Source organism: Pristiophorus japonicus, chromosome 2 (assembly GCF_044704955.1).
Source record: "Pristiophorus japonicus isolate sPriJap1 chromosome 2, sPriJap1.hap1, whole genome shotgun sequence".
NCBI classification, from domain to species: Eukaryota; Metazoa; Chordata; class Chondrichthyes; family Pristiophoridae; genus Pristiophorus; species Pristiophorus japonicus.
Genome location: NC_091978.1, coordinates 17,333,674 through 17,350,287, shown reverse-complemented (window position 1 = coordinate 17,350,287; position 16,614 = coordinate 17,333,674). Strand labels below are relative to the sequence as shown.

The following is a 16,614-nucleotide window of genomic DNA, read 5'->3' as shown; positions in this document are numbered from 1 at the left end:
CTGCGGAAGCTGGGCCTCTCCTCCCCGACGATGGCTGGACCACCTGCGGCGAAAGGCGACCTCCTCCTCAACAGCGACACGACGACTGGAGCTCTCCTGCCCCACTGGTGACCTGCCACTGGTGACCTGGCCTCCCCCCTCCAACATGTGGTGAGCATCATGGCTATGACCCCCTTGACCTCCCACTCTGTACCCCAGTGGACCACTGACCCTCCCAATGCCTGCCCCCAACCAAGCCTCGGACCACCTACCATCAAGAGCACTACTCGGCGCCGAGCCTGCAGCAAAAATCTTGCCATAGGCAACTAGGCCAACATAGCAGTGCCTGGTCTCCAGTCATCTTGGACCCCCTTGCCACTGGATCAAGACCATGCTCAGCTACCTCACGTTAAAAGAACTCACGCACAGGCATCTTCCACCCTTCAATATGAAGTTCAGGACCTGGACGTCAGGACCCTCATGAACAACTCCAATTGCGACAGGCCGGAATGCCGCACTGCCATAGTTGTCCGGGAACTAGGACGCTTTGACATCTACATTGCTGCCCTAAGCGAGACCCGGCGGGCAGGGGAAGGCCAGCTCAAGGAACAAGGTGGAGGTTACACCTTCTACTGGAATGGTAAACCAGAGGAAGAATGCTGCCTCCACGGAGTCGGCTTCGCCATCAAAAACAAGCTGGTCAACCGCCTCAAAGACTCCTCCTGCGGGGTTAACGAACACCTCACGACTCTTCGACTCACCCTATCCCGAAATCAATGCGCCACAGTCATCAGCGCGTACGCCCCAATACTCGATGCAACAGATGAGACCAAAGGCGGTTTTTACTCCAGCCTTGAAGAATCCCTGTCCTGTGTCCCCGCGGACGACAAACTGATGCTCTTCGGTGACTTCAACGCCAGGGTCGGCAAGGACACAGCCCTCTGGGGAGGCGCGATTAGCAGAGAAGGGATTGGGAAGTCAACTCAAGCGGTACCCTACTCCTGACAAAATATCTAGAATATGAACTTCTCATCACCAACACCTTGTTCCGCCAGAGGGACAAATACAAGGCATCGTGACAACAACCTCGCTCCACATACTGGCACCTGCTTGATTATGTCATCGTCCGAGCCAGGGATCGCAAAAAGGCTTTTGACAAGGTCCGACAAAAGAGAGTACAAAATTAAAGCACATGGTTTGGGGGGTAATGTATTGACGTGGATAGAGAACTGGTTGACAGACAGGAAGCAAAGAGTGGGAATAAACGGGTCCTTTTCAGAATGGCAGGCAGTGACGAGTGGGGTGCCACAGGGTTCAGTGTTGGGACCCCAGCTATTTACAATATACATTAATGATTTAGACGAAGGAATTGAATGTAATATCTCCAAGTTTGCAGATGACACTAAACTGGGTGACGGTGTGAGCTGCGAGGAGGATGCTAAGAGGCTGCAGGATGACTTGGGCAGGTTAGGTGAATGGGCAAATGCATGGCAGATGCAGTATAATGTGGATAAATGTGAGGTTATCCACTTTGGTGGCAAAAACAGGAAGGCAGATTATTATCTGAATGGTGACAGATTAGTAAAAGGGGAGGTGCAACGAGGCCTGGATGTCATGGTACATCAGTCACTGAAGGTAGGCATGCAGGTACAGCAGGCAGTAAAGAAAGCAAATGGCATGCTGGCCTTCATAGCGAGAGGATTTGAGTATCGGAGCAGGGAAGTCTTACTGCAGTTGTACAGGGCCTTGGTGAGACCACACCTTGAGTATTGTGTGCAGTTTTGGTCTCCTAATCTGAGGAAGGATGTGCTTGCTATTGAGGGAGTGCAGCGAAGGTTCACCAGACTAATTCCCGGGATGGCAGGACTGAGATATGAAGAAAGACTGGATTGGCTAGGCTTATATTCACTGGAATTTAGAAGAATGAGAGGGGATCTCATAGAAACATATAAAATTCTGACGGGACTGGACAGGTTAGATGCAAAAAGAATGTTTGTTCCCGATGTTGGGGAAGTATAGAACCAGGGGTCACAGTCTAAGGATAAGCGGTAAGCCATATAGGACCGAGATGAGGAGAAACTTTTTCACCCAGAGAGTGGTGAACCTGTGGAATTCTCTACCAGAGAAAATTGTTGAGTCCAGTTCGTTGGATATATTCAAGAGGGAGTTAGATGTGGCCCTTATGGCTAAGGAGATCAGGGGGTATGGAGAGAAGGCGGGAGTGGGGTAGCGAAGTTGCATGTCAGCCATGATCACATTGAATGGCGGTGCAGGCTCGAAGGGCCGAATGGCCTGCTCCTACACCTATTTTCTATGTTTCTATGTGCGCATCACCCATGCCATGACAGGAGCTGACAACTGCTGTACGGACCATCGCCTAATCCGATCAATCATTGATATCGACATAGTTCCAAAGTGGAGGGGGCAGCAGAAGCAATGGCACCAAAAAGTCAACGGAGGGGCACTTAAGGACCCAGCTAAGAGAGCCCTATACAGCCAGTGCCTCACAGCTAACCTGGCGTGCCTTGATGACCCCGAGATGCAGAATGCCCACAGCGCTTGGTCTGCCCTCCAGGCCTCCATAACCAATGCCTGTGAAGAGACACTCGGTCACTCAACCAGGAAACACCAGGACTGATTCGATGAGAATGATCAGGAGATCCAAGAGCTAATAGGTCGCAAGCGCAGGACATTTCTGAGCCTTTGAACAACAACCCAACTCGGGAGCAGCAAAGCAGCATTACAGACAGCTCAAGGCTGAGGTCCAACAAAAAACCCGGCACCTAAAGAACAAGTGTTGGATGGAGAAAGCACAGGCGATACAGCAGCTGGCCGACAGCCATGATGTGCGGGGATTCTTCATTGCATTCAAGTCCACCTATGGTCCAAAGACCCAAGGCCTCACCCCACTGCTGGCCAAGACGGGGAAACACTCATCAAGGACACCGAGGAAATCACGGCCCGCTGGAAGGAGCACTTCGAAGATCTCCTCAGTCGAGACTCTGTCTTGGACCCGAGTGTTCTTGACTCCATCCCGCAGCATGCTACCCGCCACCACCTTGGCAAAACCCCAACACTGCACAAGGTAGAAAAAGCCATAAGACAGCTTAAAAACAACAAGGCTACGGGAGCAGATGGAATCCCCGCTGAGGCACTGAAGTATGGTGGGGAGGTGCTGTTGGCGCCAATACATGACCTCATCTCTCTCATCTGGAGGGAGGAGAGCATGCTGGGAGATCTCAGCGATGCAGTGATCGTGACTATCTTTAAAAAAGGGGACAAGTCCGACTACAGAGGAATCTCCCTGCTATCAGTCACTGGGAAAGTCGTCGCTAGAATCTTCCAACAGTTTTCTCCCTGTGGCTGAGGAGCTCCTCCCGGAGTCACAGTGCGGATTTCGTCCCTTCTGGCGCACAACGGAAATGATCTTTGCAGTGCGACAGCTGCGAAAAACGCAGGGAACAGTGCCAGCCCTTATACAAGTTCTTCGACCTTACAAAGGCCTTTGACACTGTCAACCGCAAGGGTCTATGGAGAATCCTCCTCCGCTTCGGGTGCCCCCAAAAGTTCATCACCATCCTCCGCCTGCTCCACGACGACATGCAAGCCGTGATCCTTACCAACTGGTCCATTACAGACCCAATCCACATCCCGACCGGTGTCAAACAGGGCTGCGTTATCGCCCCAACCCTCTTCTCAGTCTTCCTCGCTGCCATGCACCACCTCACAGTCAACAAGCTCCCCGCTGGAGTGGAACTAAACTACAGAACCTGTTCAGCCTTCGCCGTCTCCAGGCCAGGTCCAAGACCACCCCAACCTCTGTCGTCGAACTACAGTACGTGGACGACGCCTGCGTCTGCGCACATACAGAGGCTGAACTCCAGGACATAGTCGACGTATTTACTGAGGCGTACGAAAGCATGGGCCTTACGCTAAACATCCATAAGACAAAGGTTCTCCACCAGCCTGTCCTTGCCGCACAGCACTGCCCTGGACAACGTGGACCATTTCCCATACCTCGGGAGCGTCTTATCAACAAGAGCAGATAGTGACGATGAGATTCAACACCGCCTCCAGTGTGCCAGTGCAGCCTTCAGCCGCCTGAGGAAAAGAGTGTTTGAAGACCAAGTCCTCAAAACTGCCACCAAGCTCATGCTCTACAGGGCTATAGTAATACCTGCCCTCCTGTATGGCTCAGATACATGGACCATGTACAGCAGACATCTCAAGTCGCTGGAGAGATACCATCAACGATGTCTCCGCAAGAATCTAGAAATCCCCTGGGTGGACAGACGCACCAACATCAGCGTCCTCGGCCAGGCCAACATCCCCAGCATTGAAGCACTGACCACACTTGATCAGCTCTGCTGGGCGGGCCACATTGTTCGCATGCCTGACACAAGACTCCCAAAGCAAGCGCTGTGCTTGGAACTCCTTCACGGCAAACGAGCCAAAGGCAGGCAGAGGAAACGTTACAAGGACACCCTCAAAGCCTCCCTGATAAAGTGCAACATCCCCACTGACACCTGGGAACCCCTGGCCAAAGACCGCCCTAAATGGAGGAATGTGAGCACCTCGAGTCTCATTGGCGAGAGCATGCAGAAAACAAGCGCAGGCAGCGGAAAGAGCGTGCAGCAAACCAGTCCCACCCACCCCTTCCCTCAACGACTATCAGCCTCACCTGTGACAGGGATTGCGGTTCTCGTATTGGACTGTTCAGCCACCTAAGAACTCATTTTAAGAGTGGAAGCAAGTCCTCCTCGATTCCGAGGGACTGCCTATGATGATGATGATGATGATAGTTCTTCTACATACCATGTTTAGTGACTGGTTAATATGCTAAGATCTTGTAGCCTTATCCCGCTTAAACAAAATAAGTCAATAATGGTACTGAAATAGTCTACATGGGAAGTTAATGTGAGTGCATTAACCAGTGCGCTAAACCAAGGGGGAGATGAGGGGAAATTCTTTTTATACGTAATGAGTTATGATGATTTGGAATGCATTGTCTGAAAGGGCGGTGGAAGCAGATTCAATAGTAACTTTCAAAAGGGAATTGAATAAGTCCTTGAAAAGGAAAATAAATTGCAGGACTACAGGGAAAGAGTGGTGGGTTGGAAGGCAGAGTGGGGCGGGGTGGCGGGGGGTCGATGAGGGGAAGAGTGGGACTAATTGGATGGCTCTTCAAAGAGCCGACACAGCATGATGGGCCGAATGGCCTCCTTCTATGCTTGATTCTTACAATCGTGAGAATTACAGCCCCCACCCCCCAATCCCCATCGCTTAAATGGGTGTCTGATTGAAGTCCCTGCTGGATTTGATGTGTAGTCATTGAATTGCCAGCACGTTGCAGCACAAGTGCTGCTCAGCTCCACTTCACGGGCGCGAGATTACCAGCGTTTCTGTATTTATTTTTTTTAAATTGCGGAGTTGGTGGCAGCATCTGTTCAGCGTGTGATTAGCATGCCAGGGCGCGCTGACGTGAAGCACACAGCATGCCAAGTGGCTGCTATTCTGATTAGGGACGCTCGTAAAGCATGGGCTCGTTATCCTTATTGCAGGCCAGCTCTTCCTGAAAATCGGGACACCATCTAACAGGGAGACTGAAATGTAAAAGTTCAGCCACAGCACATGGCACGGCTGAGCTGGGAAAGTCAAACTGAAGCACTGGTGGTCGACGGAAGAAGAAATGAGCTGGCTATTTTGAGCATTTATATAGCACCTTGTTACCTCTAAACTTGACTATTTCAGGGTACTCCTGGCTGGCCTCCCACATTCTACCCGAGGTAAACTGGAGGTGATCCAAAACTTCGGCTGCCCGTATCTTAACTCACCCATCATCCCTGAACTCGCTCACCTATATTGAATGCCGGTTAAGCAACACTTCGATTTCAAAATTCTTATCCTTATTTTCAAATCCCTCCAATGCTCTTGCCCCTCCCTATCGCTGTAATCTCCTCCAGCCCCACAAACCCCCCTCCCCCCCGAGATGTCTGATGTCTGCGCTCCTCTAATTCTGCTCTCATGAGCATCCCTGATTATAATCGCTCAACAACCAGTGGCCGTGCCTTCTGTTGCCTGGGCCCCCAAGCTCTGGAACGCCCTGCCTAGACCTCTCTACCTCTCTTTCCTCCTTCAAGACGCTCCTTAAAACCTACCTCTTTGGTCAGCTGCGCTAATTTCTACTTATGCGACTCGATGTCAATTTTTTAAATCTCATAATACTCCTGTAAAACGCCTTGGGATGTTTCACTACGTTAAAGGTGCTTTATAAATACAAGTTGTTGTTGTTCATCACATTTCAGAATGGCATCACAATATTTCACAGATAAAGGAGGTTAAGGAGAGATTTAGTAGAGGCGTTGAAAATGATGAGGGATTTTTGTTAGAGTAAATCAGGAGAAACTGTTTTTCCACTGGCAGGAGGGTCAGTAACCAGAGGACACATTTATAATAATTGGCTAAAAAGATAGCGGCGGGGAGGGGAATGTGGGGTGTGGTTGAGCAGAAGTTTTTTTTATGCAGCGAGTTATTTCCTGGAAGACACGGCCTGAAAGGGTAGTGGAAGCAGATTCAAATTTTAAAAAGGAATTGGATATATATTTACAAAGCAAATATTTACAATGCTATGGGAGAAAGCAGGGGGAGTGGGACTAATTGGATTGCTCTTTCAAAGAGCTGGCACAGGCACGATGGGCCGAATGGCCTCCTTCTGTGCTGTAAGATTAAATACGGACTCCATTCAGCCCATTGAAGCTAATGCATCTCGGGTCGCTGGCACTGCACTGTACCCTTGGTGCCGACTCTGATTGTGGTGTCAAACAGGAGTCACAGTGAAATGTAATTGTGGTGTCAAACAGGAGCCACCTGTCCTGCACAGTGAAATGTAACACCACCGTCGACAGGACGGAATCTTGCTCTGCTTTGCTCCAAAGTCAGGTTTTGCTCTGATTCCGGATTCACGCCGCAACATCTTAGTTACACCCCGCGCCTTAACCAATAGCACAGCTGTTGTGTCAGTCTCCAAATGCTCCCAGCTTAGCGTCCAAATTGCATTCGTAATATTCCCAATGTTTCTAGCTCCACTCTCCAGCGAGTTCTTATTATCCTAGTTTACTGGATGGTGGAAGCAGATTCGACAGTAACTTTCAAAAGGGAACTGGATATATTGGAAACATTTGCAAGCCGTAGGGAAAAAAGCAAGGGGAAGTGGGACAAATTGGATTACTCTTTTAAAGAGCGAGCACAGGCCCGATGAGCCGATTGGCCTCCTTCTGTGCTGTAAGACCCTATGATGCACAAGATTCTGTGGTGTCAGCTGTGGCTCAGTGGGTAGCGCCCTTGCCTCTGAGTCAGAAGGTCGTGAGTTCGAGAACCACTTCAGAGACTTGAGCACAAAAATCAAGGGCAACGATCCAGTGCAGTGCTGAGGGAATGCTGCTGGAGGTGCCGACTTTCAGATGAGACGTTAAACCGAGGCCCCGTCTGCTCTCTAAGGTGGATGTAAAAGATCCCATGGCACTATGTTGAAGAAGAGCAGGGGAGTTATCCCTGGTGTCCTGGCCAATATTTAGCGCTGAACCAACATAACAAAATCAGATTATCTGGTCATTATCACATTGCTGCTTGTGGAAGTTTGCTGTGTGCACGTTGGCTGCGGGGCGTTCCCACATTACAACAGCGACGACACTTCAAAAAGCACTCCATTGGCTGTAAAATGCTATTGAGACGTCCGGTGGCCATGAAAGGCGCTGTAGAAATGCAAGTCTTTCGTTCTTTATGATTCTATGCTAATAAATTACTCTGCAGCGTAGTCACTGTCATTAGTCGGTAAACACGGCTGCCATTTTGTATATATCTGGATCGCATCAACTGTTAATCTGTTTACATGGTGTAGGTTGAGGATTTCAGATACTAATGTCATGGTTATTTAACTGGACAAGTGATCCAGAGAACATGAGCTCAAATCCCACCAAGGCATCTTTGAAAATTTGCATGCATTTCATAAAATCAGGAAATAAAAAGCCGGTATCAGTAAAAGTGACCATGAAGCTGTCGGATTGTCGTTAAGAACCCAACTGGTTCACTAATGTCCTTTAAGGGAAGGAAACCTGGCCTATATGTGACACCAGTCCCACACTAACGTTGTTGACTCTTAACTGATCCCTGTAGTGGTCCAAACCTTGGTCAACAAGCGATGGTCACTAAATGACAGCTTACCAGCGACGCCCATATCCCGAGAATGAAATACAGTACTCTGTACTGAAGGCCATTATGTTGGTCTTTCTCCAGCTTACTGCCCTCTTCCCCTAACACTGTAGAGGAATGTTGCAATACTGTTTCCTAAGTGCCAGTTGCCCTCTGATAACTTGTCCAAACGGTCATGCGTGAATCTGGACATTGAGTGTCAGCGGGCTATTTGATCATGAGGGGCAGTCACACCCAAGCATTGTTTTTCAGCAAGAGTCGCTGGATAGCAATCGGGGTGGCAGGGGCTGAACAGTCTTATCACATTGTCGGAGTACCTTGGGAATGGGGATCAGTGCTGTGTTCCAAGGGAGAAGCGCTTTTGTCATCCTTGTGACCTAAGTGAGATTGACGTGAAACGAACCTGCAATTCAACACATCATTCCAAGGAACATTCTGTCCACCGCGGCTCAGTGGGTAGCATACTTGTCTGAGTCAGAAAGTTGTGGGTTCAAGTCCCACTCCACAGACTTGAGCACGAAATCTAGGCTGACACTCCCAATGCAGTGCTGAGGGAGTGCTGCACTGTCGGAGATGCCGTCTCTCAGATGAGACGTTAAAAACCGAGTCCCCGTCTGCTCTCTCAGGTGATCGTAAAAGAACCCATGGCACCATTTTGAAGAAGAGCAGGGGAGTTCTCCACGGTGTCTTGGCCAATATTTATCCCTCAATCAACATAACAAAAACAGATTATCTGGTCATTATCACATTGCTGTTTGTGGGAGCTTGCTGTGCACAAATTGACTGGCACGTTTCCTACATTGTAACAGTGACCATACTTCACCAAGTACTTAATTGGCTGTGAATCACATTGGGATTCCGGGGTGGTAGAAGGCGCTATATAAATGCAAGTTCTTTGTTTCTGCTGATTAGGATTGAACAATACTATTGACAGCATTCTCCAGGGGATCCTATGGAGAATCTTTTTTTTTTATTCATTCACGGCATGTGGGCATTACTAGCAAGGCCGGCATTTATTGCCCATCCCGAATTGCCCTTGAGAAGGTGGTGGTGTGCCATCTTCTTGAACCGCTGCAGTCCATGTGGTGAAGGTGCTCCCACAGTGCTGACTTTGTCCCAGAAGTTTAGTACAATGGCGTGGCTCGCTTGGCCATTTCAGAGGGGCAGTTAAGAGTCAACCACATTGCTGTGGGTCTGTAGTCATGTATAGGCCAGGCCGGGTAAGGATGTCAGATTTCCTTCCCTAAAGGGCATTAGTGAGCCAGTTGGGTTTCAGTAGTTTCATAATGCCCCTTTTTATTCCAGATTTATTTAATTAGCTGAATATAAATTCTCCAGCTACCATGGTGGGATTTGAACTCTCATCTCGGGTTCATTAGTCTAGCCTTTGGATTACTAGTCCTGTAACATAACCGCTATGCTACCATATCTACAGAGGACTGTATCAGGCGGCTGAGGTGATGCAGGTGGCTAACCTCGATACTGGAGGAGAAACTACCAGTGTTTGATAGTGTAAGAATGTAGCATATGTAAGGAGTGCAATGTGCCATATTTTGAACCCAGATTTGCCATCATCCTTTCACAGAATGCCGAGCTATTTTGCTGTCGATGATGACGACGACAATGAAAGAACTGATTCAGAGAGGAGACGAGGAAGAGGCTTGCGTTGAGCTGCTCAGCAACATCCTGGAGGTTCTCTACCAACGGAACGTGGTATGTATGGCACGGACAGCAGAAGCTGTAATTGGGGAGCTCGGGGATGGACGAGGCTTCCATCCTGAGGAACATTCAATGTGGGCAAAGTCCAAGCCCAGTGCATTGCATAGCATCTACAGCACGGAAACCAGACCATTCGTTCCAACTGGTTTATGCTCCACCCGAGCCTCCTCCCACTCTGGACCCATTCTCCATGTCAGAAATTTATACGTTTCTATGAGATCCCCTCTCATCCTTCTAAACTCCAGTGAGTACAGGCCCAGTCGATCCAGTCTCTCCTCGTATGTCAGTCCTGCCATCCCGGGAATCAGTTTGGTGAACCTTCGCTGTACTCCCTCAATAGCAAGAACGTCCTTCCTCAGATTAGGAGACCAAAACTGAACACAATGTTCCAGGTGAGGCCTCACCAAGGCCCTGTACAACTGCAGTAAGGCCTCCCTGCTCCTACACTCAAATCCCCTAGCTATGAAGGCCAACATACCATTTGCCTTCTTCATCGCCTGCTGTACCTGCATGTCAGCTTTCAATGACTGATGTACCATGACACCCAGGTCTCGTTGCACCTCCCCTTTTCCTAATCTGCTGCCCTTCAAATAATATTCTGCCGCCTTGTTTTTGCCCCCAAAGTGGATAACCTCACATTTATCCACATTATACTGCATCTGTCATGCATTTGCCCAATGTTCCTGATGTTGGGGAAGTCCAGAACCAGGGGACACAGTTTAAGGATAAGGGGTAAGCCATTTAGGACTGAGATGAGGAGAAACTTCTTCACTCAGAGAGTTGTTAACCTGTGGAATTCCCTACCACAGAGAGTTTTGATGCCAGTTCATTGGATATATTCAAGAGGGAGTTAGGTATGGCCCTTATGGCTAACGGGATCAAGGGGTATAGAGAGAAAGCAGGAAAGGGGTACTGAGGTGAATGATCAGCCATGATCTTATTGAATGGTGGTGCAGGCTCGAAGTGCCGAATGGCCTACTCCTGCACCTATTTTCTATGTTTCTATGTTTTAAGGTTTTTCTTTGTCAAATATTTATCCAGTTCCACATTAAAAGCTGTTGTGGATTTTACTTGCATCTCCCGCCCCAACTGACTGCTGTTCCCAATCCCAACAACCCTCAGCATGACATGACATGACATTAGTGTGTCAGATGTGGCTCAGTGGGTGGCACCCTCGCCTCTGAGCCAGAAGATTGTGGGTTCAAGTCCCACTGTAGAGGACGTGAGACCATAAATCTAGGCTGACACTCCCCAGTGCTGCACTGTCAGAGGTGCCGTCTTTCGGATGAGACATTAAAGGGAGGCCCAGTCTGCTCTCTCAGGTGGCTGTAAAAGATCCATGGCACTATTTTGAAAAAGAGCTGGGGAGTTATCCCCGGTGTCCTGGCCAATATTTATCCCTCAATCAACATCGCTAAAAACAGATTATCTGGTTATTATCACATTGCTGTTTTTGGGTGCTTGCTGTGCGCAAATTGACTGCTGTGTTTCCACATTACAAGAGTGACTACACTCCAAAAGTACTTCATTGGCTACAAAGCGCTTTGAGATGACCGGTGGTCGTGAAAGGCGCTATATGAATGCAAATCTTTCTTTCTAAAGAAATTCTCTCCTTTCATTCTTCAGCTGATAATCTTAAATTGACGCCCTTTCATTACCAACTCATAGACCAGTGGAAATAGTTTTTTATCCCCCCCAATTTTACCTTGTTCAAACCCATCATAGCCCCTCGATCAGATCTCCTCTTTGACCTTCTCTGTTCTAATGAAAAGAGCTTCGGTTTCTCTCACCCTATTCACAGCCTTGACATCCTCTTCTTATTCTTCCTCTTAAAAACCTCACATTTCTCTGTTAGATTTACACAATGATCCCTATATTCTTTCCACGTTGGTCCTTATAAACCTCTTTCCTTATTCCTCATGGAAGCATCAAACTTCCCCTTAAATGCTCCATTCTATCGACTTCATTCAGTCCATGTGACAGTTAGTTCCACAATCAGTGTAAAGAAATCCCTCCGAAATTCTTTACTTGATTTGTCAGTGACTATCTTATATTTATGCCCCCTTGGTCTGGATTCACCCACAAGTGCAACCGGTTTCTCTAGCTCCACCCTATCGAACCGCTTCATAATTGTAATGATCTGTGTGATGAAACTGCCTCCTATGACCAGTTGACTAGGAATTCAGGGGCTGCTGTAGGTAACCCAGAAGGTTTGGTGCATCACAAAGTCTTCATTAATGCAAAATAATCAACAGCCCCAGATGCATCTGATAAGAGATAAGAGGTTAATCTTTGGGGTGTAGTTAGTTTGCAGCTAGCTCGAGTTGGACAATGTCCCAAGGCACTTCATCAAGGAGAAAAGAAAAAGGACCTGACACTGAGCCATGATGGAGGAGTTAGGAGAGGCCATCGAAAGCTTGGTCAAAAAGATGGATACAAGAAGACTTTTAAAGATGGAGAGAGAAGTAAGAGAGGTGAGGGTTTAGGGAGTCAGTTCCGTAGAGTAAGGCTGCCAGTTCTGCCACGAAAGGTGGAGCAAGGAAAGGGGAGGGTGTGTGGAAGGACAGAGATGGAGTACTGAAGGGTATGAGAGGGATTGTAAGGCTTGAGGATGTTGCAGAGATGGGGCGGGTTAAGGCCATAGAATTTGAAGCTAAGGGTGAAGAAATGTAAATAGCTGTGATCCAGATGCCAAGGTAGTTCAGAAGAATGAGAGGTGATCTTATTGAAACTTATGATAATGAGGGGACTCAACAAGGTGGATGCAGAGAGGATATATCCATTCATAGGGGAAACTAAAACTAGGGGACATAGTCTCAGAATAAGGGGTCGCCCATTGAAAACAGAGGTGAGGAGGAATTTCTTCTCTCGGAGGCTTGTGAATCTTTGGAATTCTCTGCCCCAGAGAACTATGGAGGTTGGGTCATTGAATATATTTAAGGTGGAGATAGACAGATTTTTGAAAGATAATGGAGTCAAGGGTTATGAGGGCAGGGAAGTGACGTTGAGGTCAAGATCAGATCAGCCATGATCTTATTGAATGGTGGAGCAGGCTTGAGGGGCCAAATGGTCTACTCCTGCTCCTATTTCTTATGTTCTTATGTAGACTGGTGAGGACTGGGGTGATGGGCGAGTGGGATGCAGTGCAGGACAGGGTATGGACAGCTGAGTTTTGGGCATTTTGGAGTTGATTGAGTGTTGTTAGATGTGAGACTGATAAGGAGGGCATTGGAAACATCGAATCAATTGGTGACAATAGTATGGATAAGGGTTTTAGGACCCAAAACATCAACCCGCCTTTGAAGATCCTGACTGATCTGCTGAGTGTTTCCAGTATTATCTGTTTTAATTTCAGTCTCTACCATTTTTTTTCTTTTACCCCTTCATTTATTTAATTTGATGCAAAATATATATTGTGTACACAAGGTGATAGGGAATGAGGGTGTGTCTGTCTGTATATATAAATATATCTAAAGGGTCTCAGTAATTTTCAGAAATGGTGGTGTCACTCCTGAAATGAGGATGAGTTAGGAAATCTGGAGTAGGAAGAGGGCATGGAGCAACCTTCAAAGAATTAAAATGTCACAGCACAGAGAGAGGCTGCTTGTTCCATTGCCCATATGCTGGGCTTCTGATAGAGCTATCCATTTAATCTCATTTCACCACCCATTCTCCATACCCTTTTAAGTTTTCACACCCTTTCAACATAACAAAACACGGATTATCTGGTCATTATCACGTTGCTGTTTGTGAGAGCTTGCTGTGCGCAAGTTGGCTGCCGCGTTTCCCACAATACAACAATGACTACACTCCAAAAGTAATTAATTGACTGTAAAATGCTTTGAGCTGTCCGGTGGTCATGAAAGGCACAATATAAATGCACTACTTTTGTTCTTTTTTCTTTGTCAAATATTTATCCAGTTCCACGTTAAAAGTTGTTGTGGGATCTACTTCCATTTCTACTACCCCCACACCCTCCGCCCCAACTTGCTGGTTATTCCCAGTCCGAACAACCCTCAGCGTAAAGAAATTCACTCTTTTCATTCTTTAGCTGATCATCTTAAATTGACACCTTCTAGTTACCAACTCATAAACCAGTGGAAATAGTTTTGTCCCACAATTTACCTTATCGAAACCACTCATAACCCCTCAATCGGATCTCCTCTTTGACCTTCTCTCCAGTTTTGTTCACTCTATCCACAGCCTCGGCAGAACAGTTAGCAAATGGAATTCAATCCTGAGTAGTGTGAAGTAATGCATTTGGGGAGGGCTAACAAGGCAAAGGAATACAGAATAAATGGTAGGACACTGAGAAGTGTAGAGGAATAAAGGGACCTTAGAGTGAATGCTCACAGATCCCTGAAGGTTGCATGCCAGGTAGATAAGGTGGTTAAGGAGGCATTCAGAATGTTTGCCTTTATTAGTCGAGATATAGAATACAAGAGAAGAGAGGTTATGCTTAAACTGTATAAAACACTAGTTAGGCCACAGCTGGAGTACTGTATGCAGTTCTGGTCACCACATTACAGGAAAGATGTGATTGCACTAGAGAGGGTACAGAGGAGATTTACAAGGATGTTGCATGGACTGGAGAATTTTAGCTATGAGGAAAGATTGGATAGGCTGGGGGGTTTTTTTTGGAACAGAGGAGGCTGAGAGGAGACCTTATTGAGGTGTATAAAATTATGAGGGGCCTAGATAGAATGGATAGGAAAGACCTATTTCCCTTAGCAGATGGGTCAACAACCAGGGGGCATAGATTTAAAGTAATTGGGAGGTTTAGAGGGAATTTGAGAGGAAATCTTTCCACCCAGAGGGTGGTGGGGGCCTGGAACTCACTGCCTGAAAGGGTAGAGGCAGAAACCCTCACCACATTTAAAAAATACCTGGATATGCACTTGAAGTGCCTGCCATAACCTATCAGGCTGCAGACAAAGAGCTGAAAAGTGGGATTAGGCTGGATAGCTCTTTGTTGGCCAGCACGGACACGATGGACCGAAATGGCCTCCTTCCATGCTATAAAGTTCGAAGATTGTATAATTCTATCTTCTCCTTATTCTTCCACTCAAAAGTTGTCACCTCACATTTCTCTACATTAAATGTTATGTAACTTTTATATACCCAATTTATTCTCCTGCAACTACTTACAGTATTCTTTGTAGTTATCCACATTCCCCATTTTTGTGTTGTCTGCAAATTCTGTAAGGATATTTTTTTGCAGGAAGACAAAGCAAACTATTTTTATTTAAAGCACTACATCCTCCAGGGGGCACCATTGTTCACGCCCCTCCTGTCTGAAAAAATATCCATTAACCACTCCTCTCTGTTTTCTGTCCCTTAACCAATTTCCTATCCATGCTATCACAGTTCCTTTAATGTCATAAAAACAGAAAATGCTGGGAATACTCAGTAGGTCAGACAGCATCTGTGGAGAGAGAACCAGAGTTAACGTTTCAGGTCGATGCCCTTCGTCAGAACTGGCAAAGGTTAGAGATGTAACAGATTTTACGGTGCAAGGCAAAAGGAGATGGTAATGAGACAAGTTAAGAAACAAAGATGAGTCTAGATAGGATGTAAATGGAAATGGCAGAATCATCAACAGCTGTCTTGGGAAAGAGTAAAAAAAATCAAAAAAAAAATAGGGGTAGAGGTTATGGTTTGAAATTGTTGAACTCGATGTTGAGTCCAGAAGGCTGTAAAGTGCCTAAACGAAAGATGAGGTGTTGTTCCTCGAGCTTGCGTTGAGCTTCATTGGAGCAATGTAGGAGGCTGAGGACGGAGAGGTCAGAGTGGGACTGGAGCGGAAAATTAAAGTGACAGGCGACCGGAAGCTTGGGGTCACACTTACGGACTGATCACCCAATCTGTGTTTGTTCTCCCTAATGCAGAGACCACATCATGATCAGTGAATATTGTGTACTAAAATGAAAGAAGTACAAGTAAATATCATGTGCTTTAATTTTATCACAAAGCTTCCTATTTGACCCCTTTTAACACGCCTTTTGAAAATACAAACACACGCAATATCCATTATATTTCCTTCATCAATGCACTCCATTACTTTCTCAAAGAACTATTAAATTTGACTTTGAAAGATTCAAGCTGGCTGTCACATTCACAAGATGAGTTCACATGAGGAAGGCCATCCGGCCCATCATAACTCATCTATCCAGAGGGAACCGAATGTGAAACCGGTTATTCCTTTAAAGATCCTGGGGTTTTGTCTCCTACATGGAGCTGAAAAGAGAAGGCTGAAAGGTGACCTGATAGACGACATTAAAATTATGAAGGGGTTCAAAAAGGTAGACATGGAGAGAATGTTGTCACGTGTGGGGGAGTCCAAACACTAGGGGTGGCAAATATAAGATAGTCACCAATAAATTCAATAAGGAATTCAGGAGAAACGTGGAGTTATTGAGCCGAATAGCATAGATGCATTTAAGGGGAAGCTAGATAAACATATGAGGGATAAAGGAATAGGAGGCCACACCTGGAGTATTGCGTACAGTTTTGGGTTCTGTATTTCAGGAAGGATATACAGGAAACTTTCGTTTATCCGGATCACTCGGGGATTCGGCAATTCCGGTAAACGAATTTTCCGATAGGGCGAGTTTACATTAAAGTTAATATTTGTATATATATTTAACAACTCATTGGAAATCAAAATTCCCACGGGTATGTTAGTGATCGCCTACTTAATAGTCACTG

At 46.7% G+C, this 16,614-nt stretch overlaps 1 protein-coding gene across 3 annotated transcripts in view; it reads left to right on the top strand.

The window, feature by feature from the left end:
• The window catches only part of LOC139236054 (dedicator of cytokinesis protein 2-like), a 1,544,097-nt gene that overhangs the window by 541,065 nt on the left and 986,418 nt on the right, over positions 1-16,614 (top strand). For all 3 annotated transcript variants that reach the window (XM_070866795.1, XM_070866794.1, XM_070866796.1), the window contains one exon: positions 9,773-9,900. In XM_070866795.1, the coding sequence (XP_070722896.1) occupies positions 9,773-9,900 (128 nt within the window). The remainder of the gene's footprint in view (positions 1-9,772; positions 9,901-16,614) is intronic.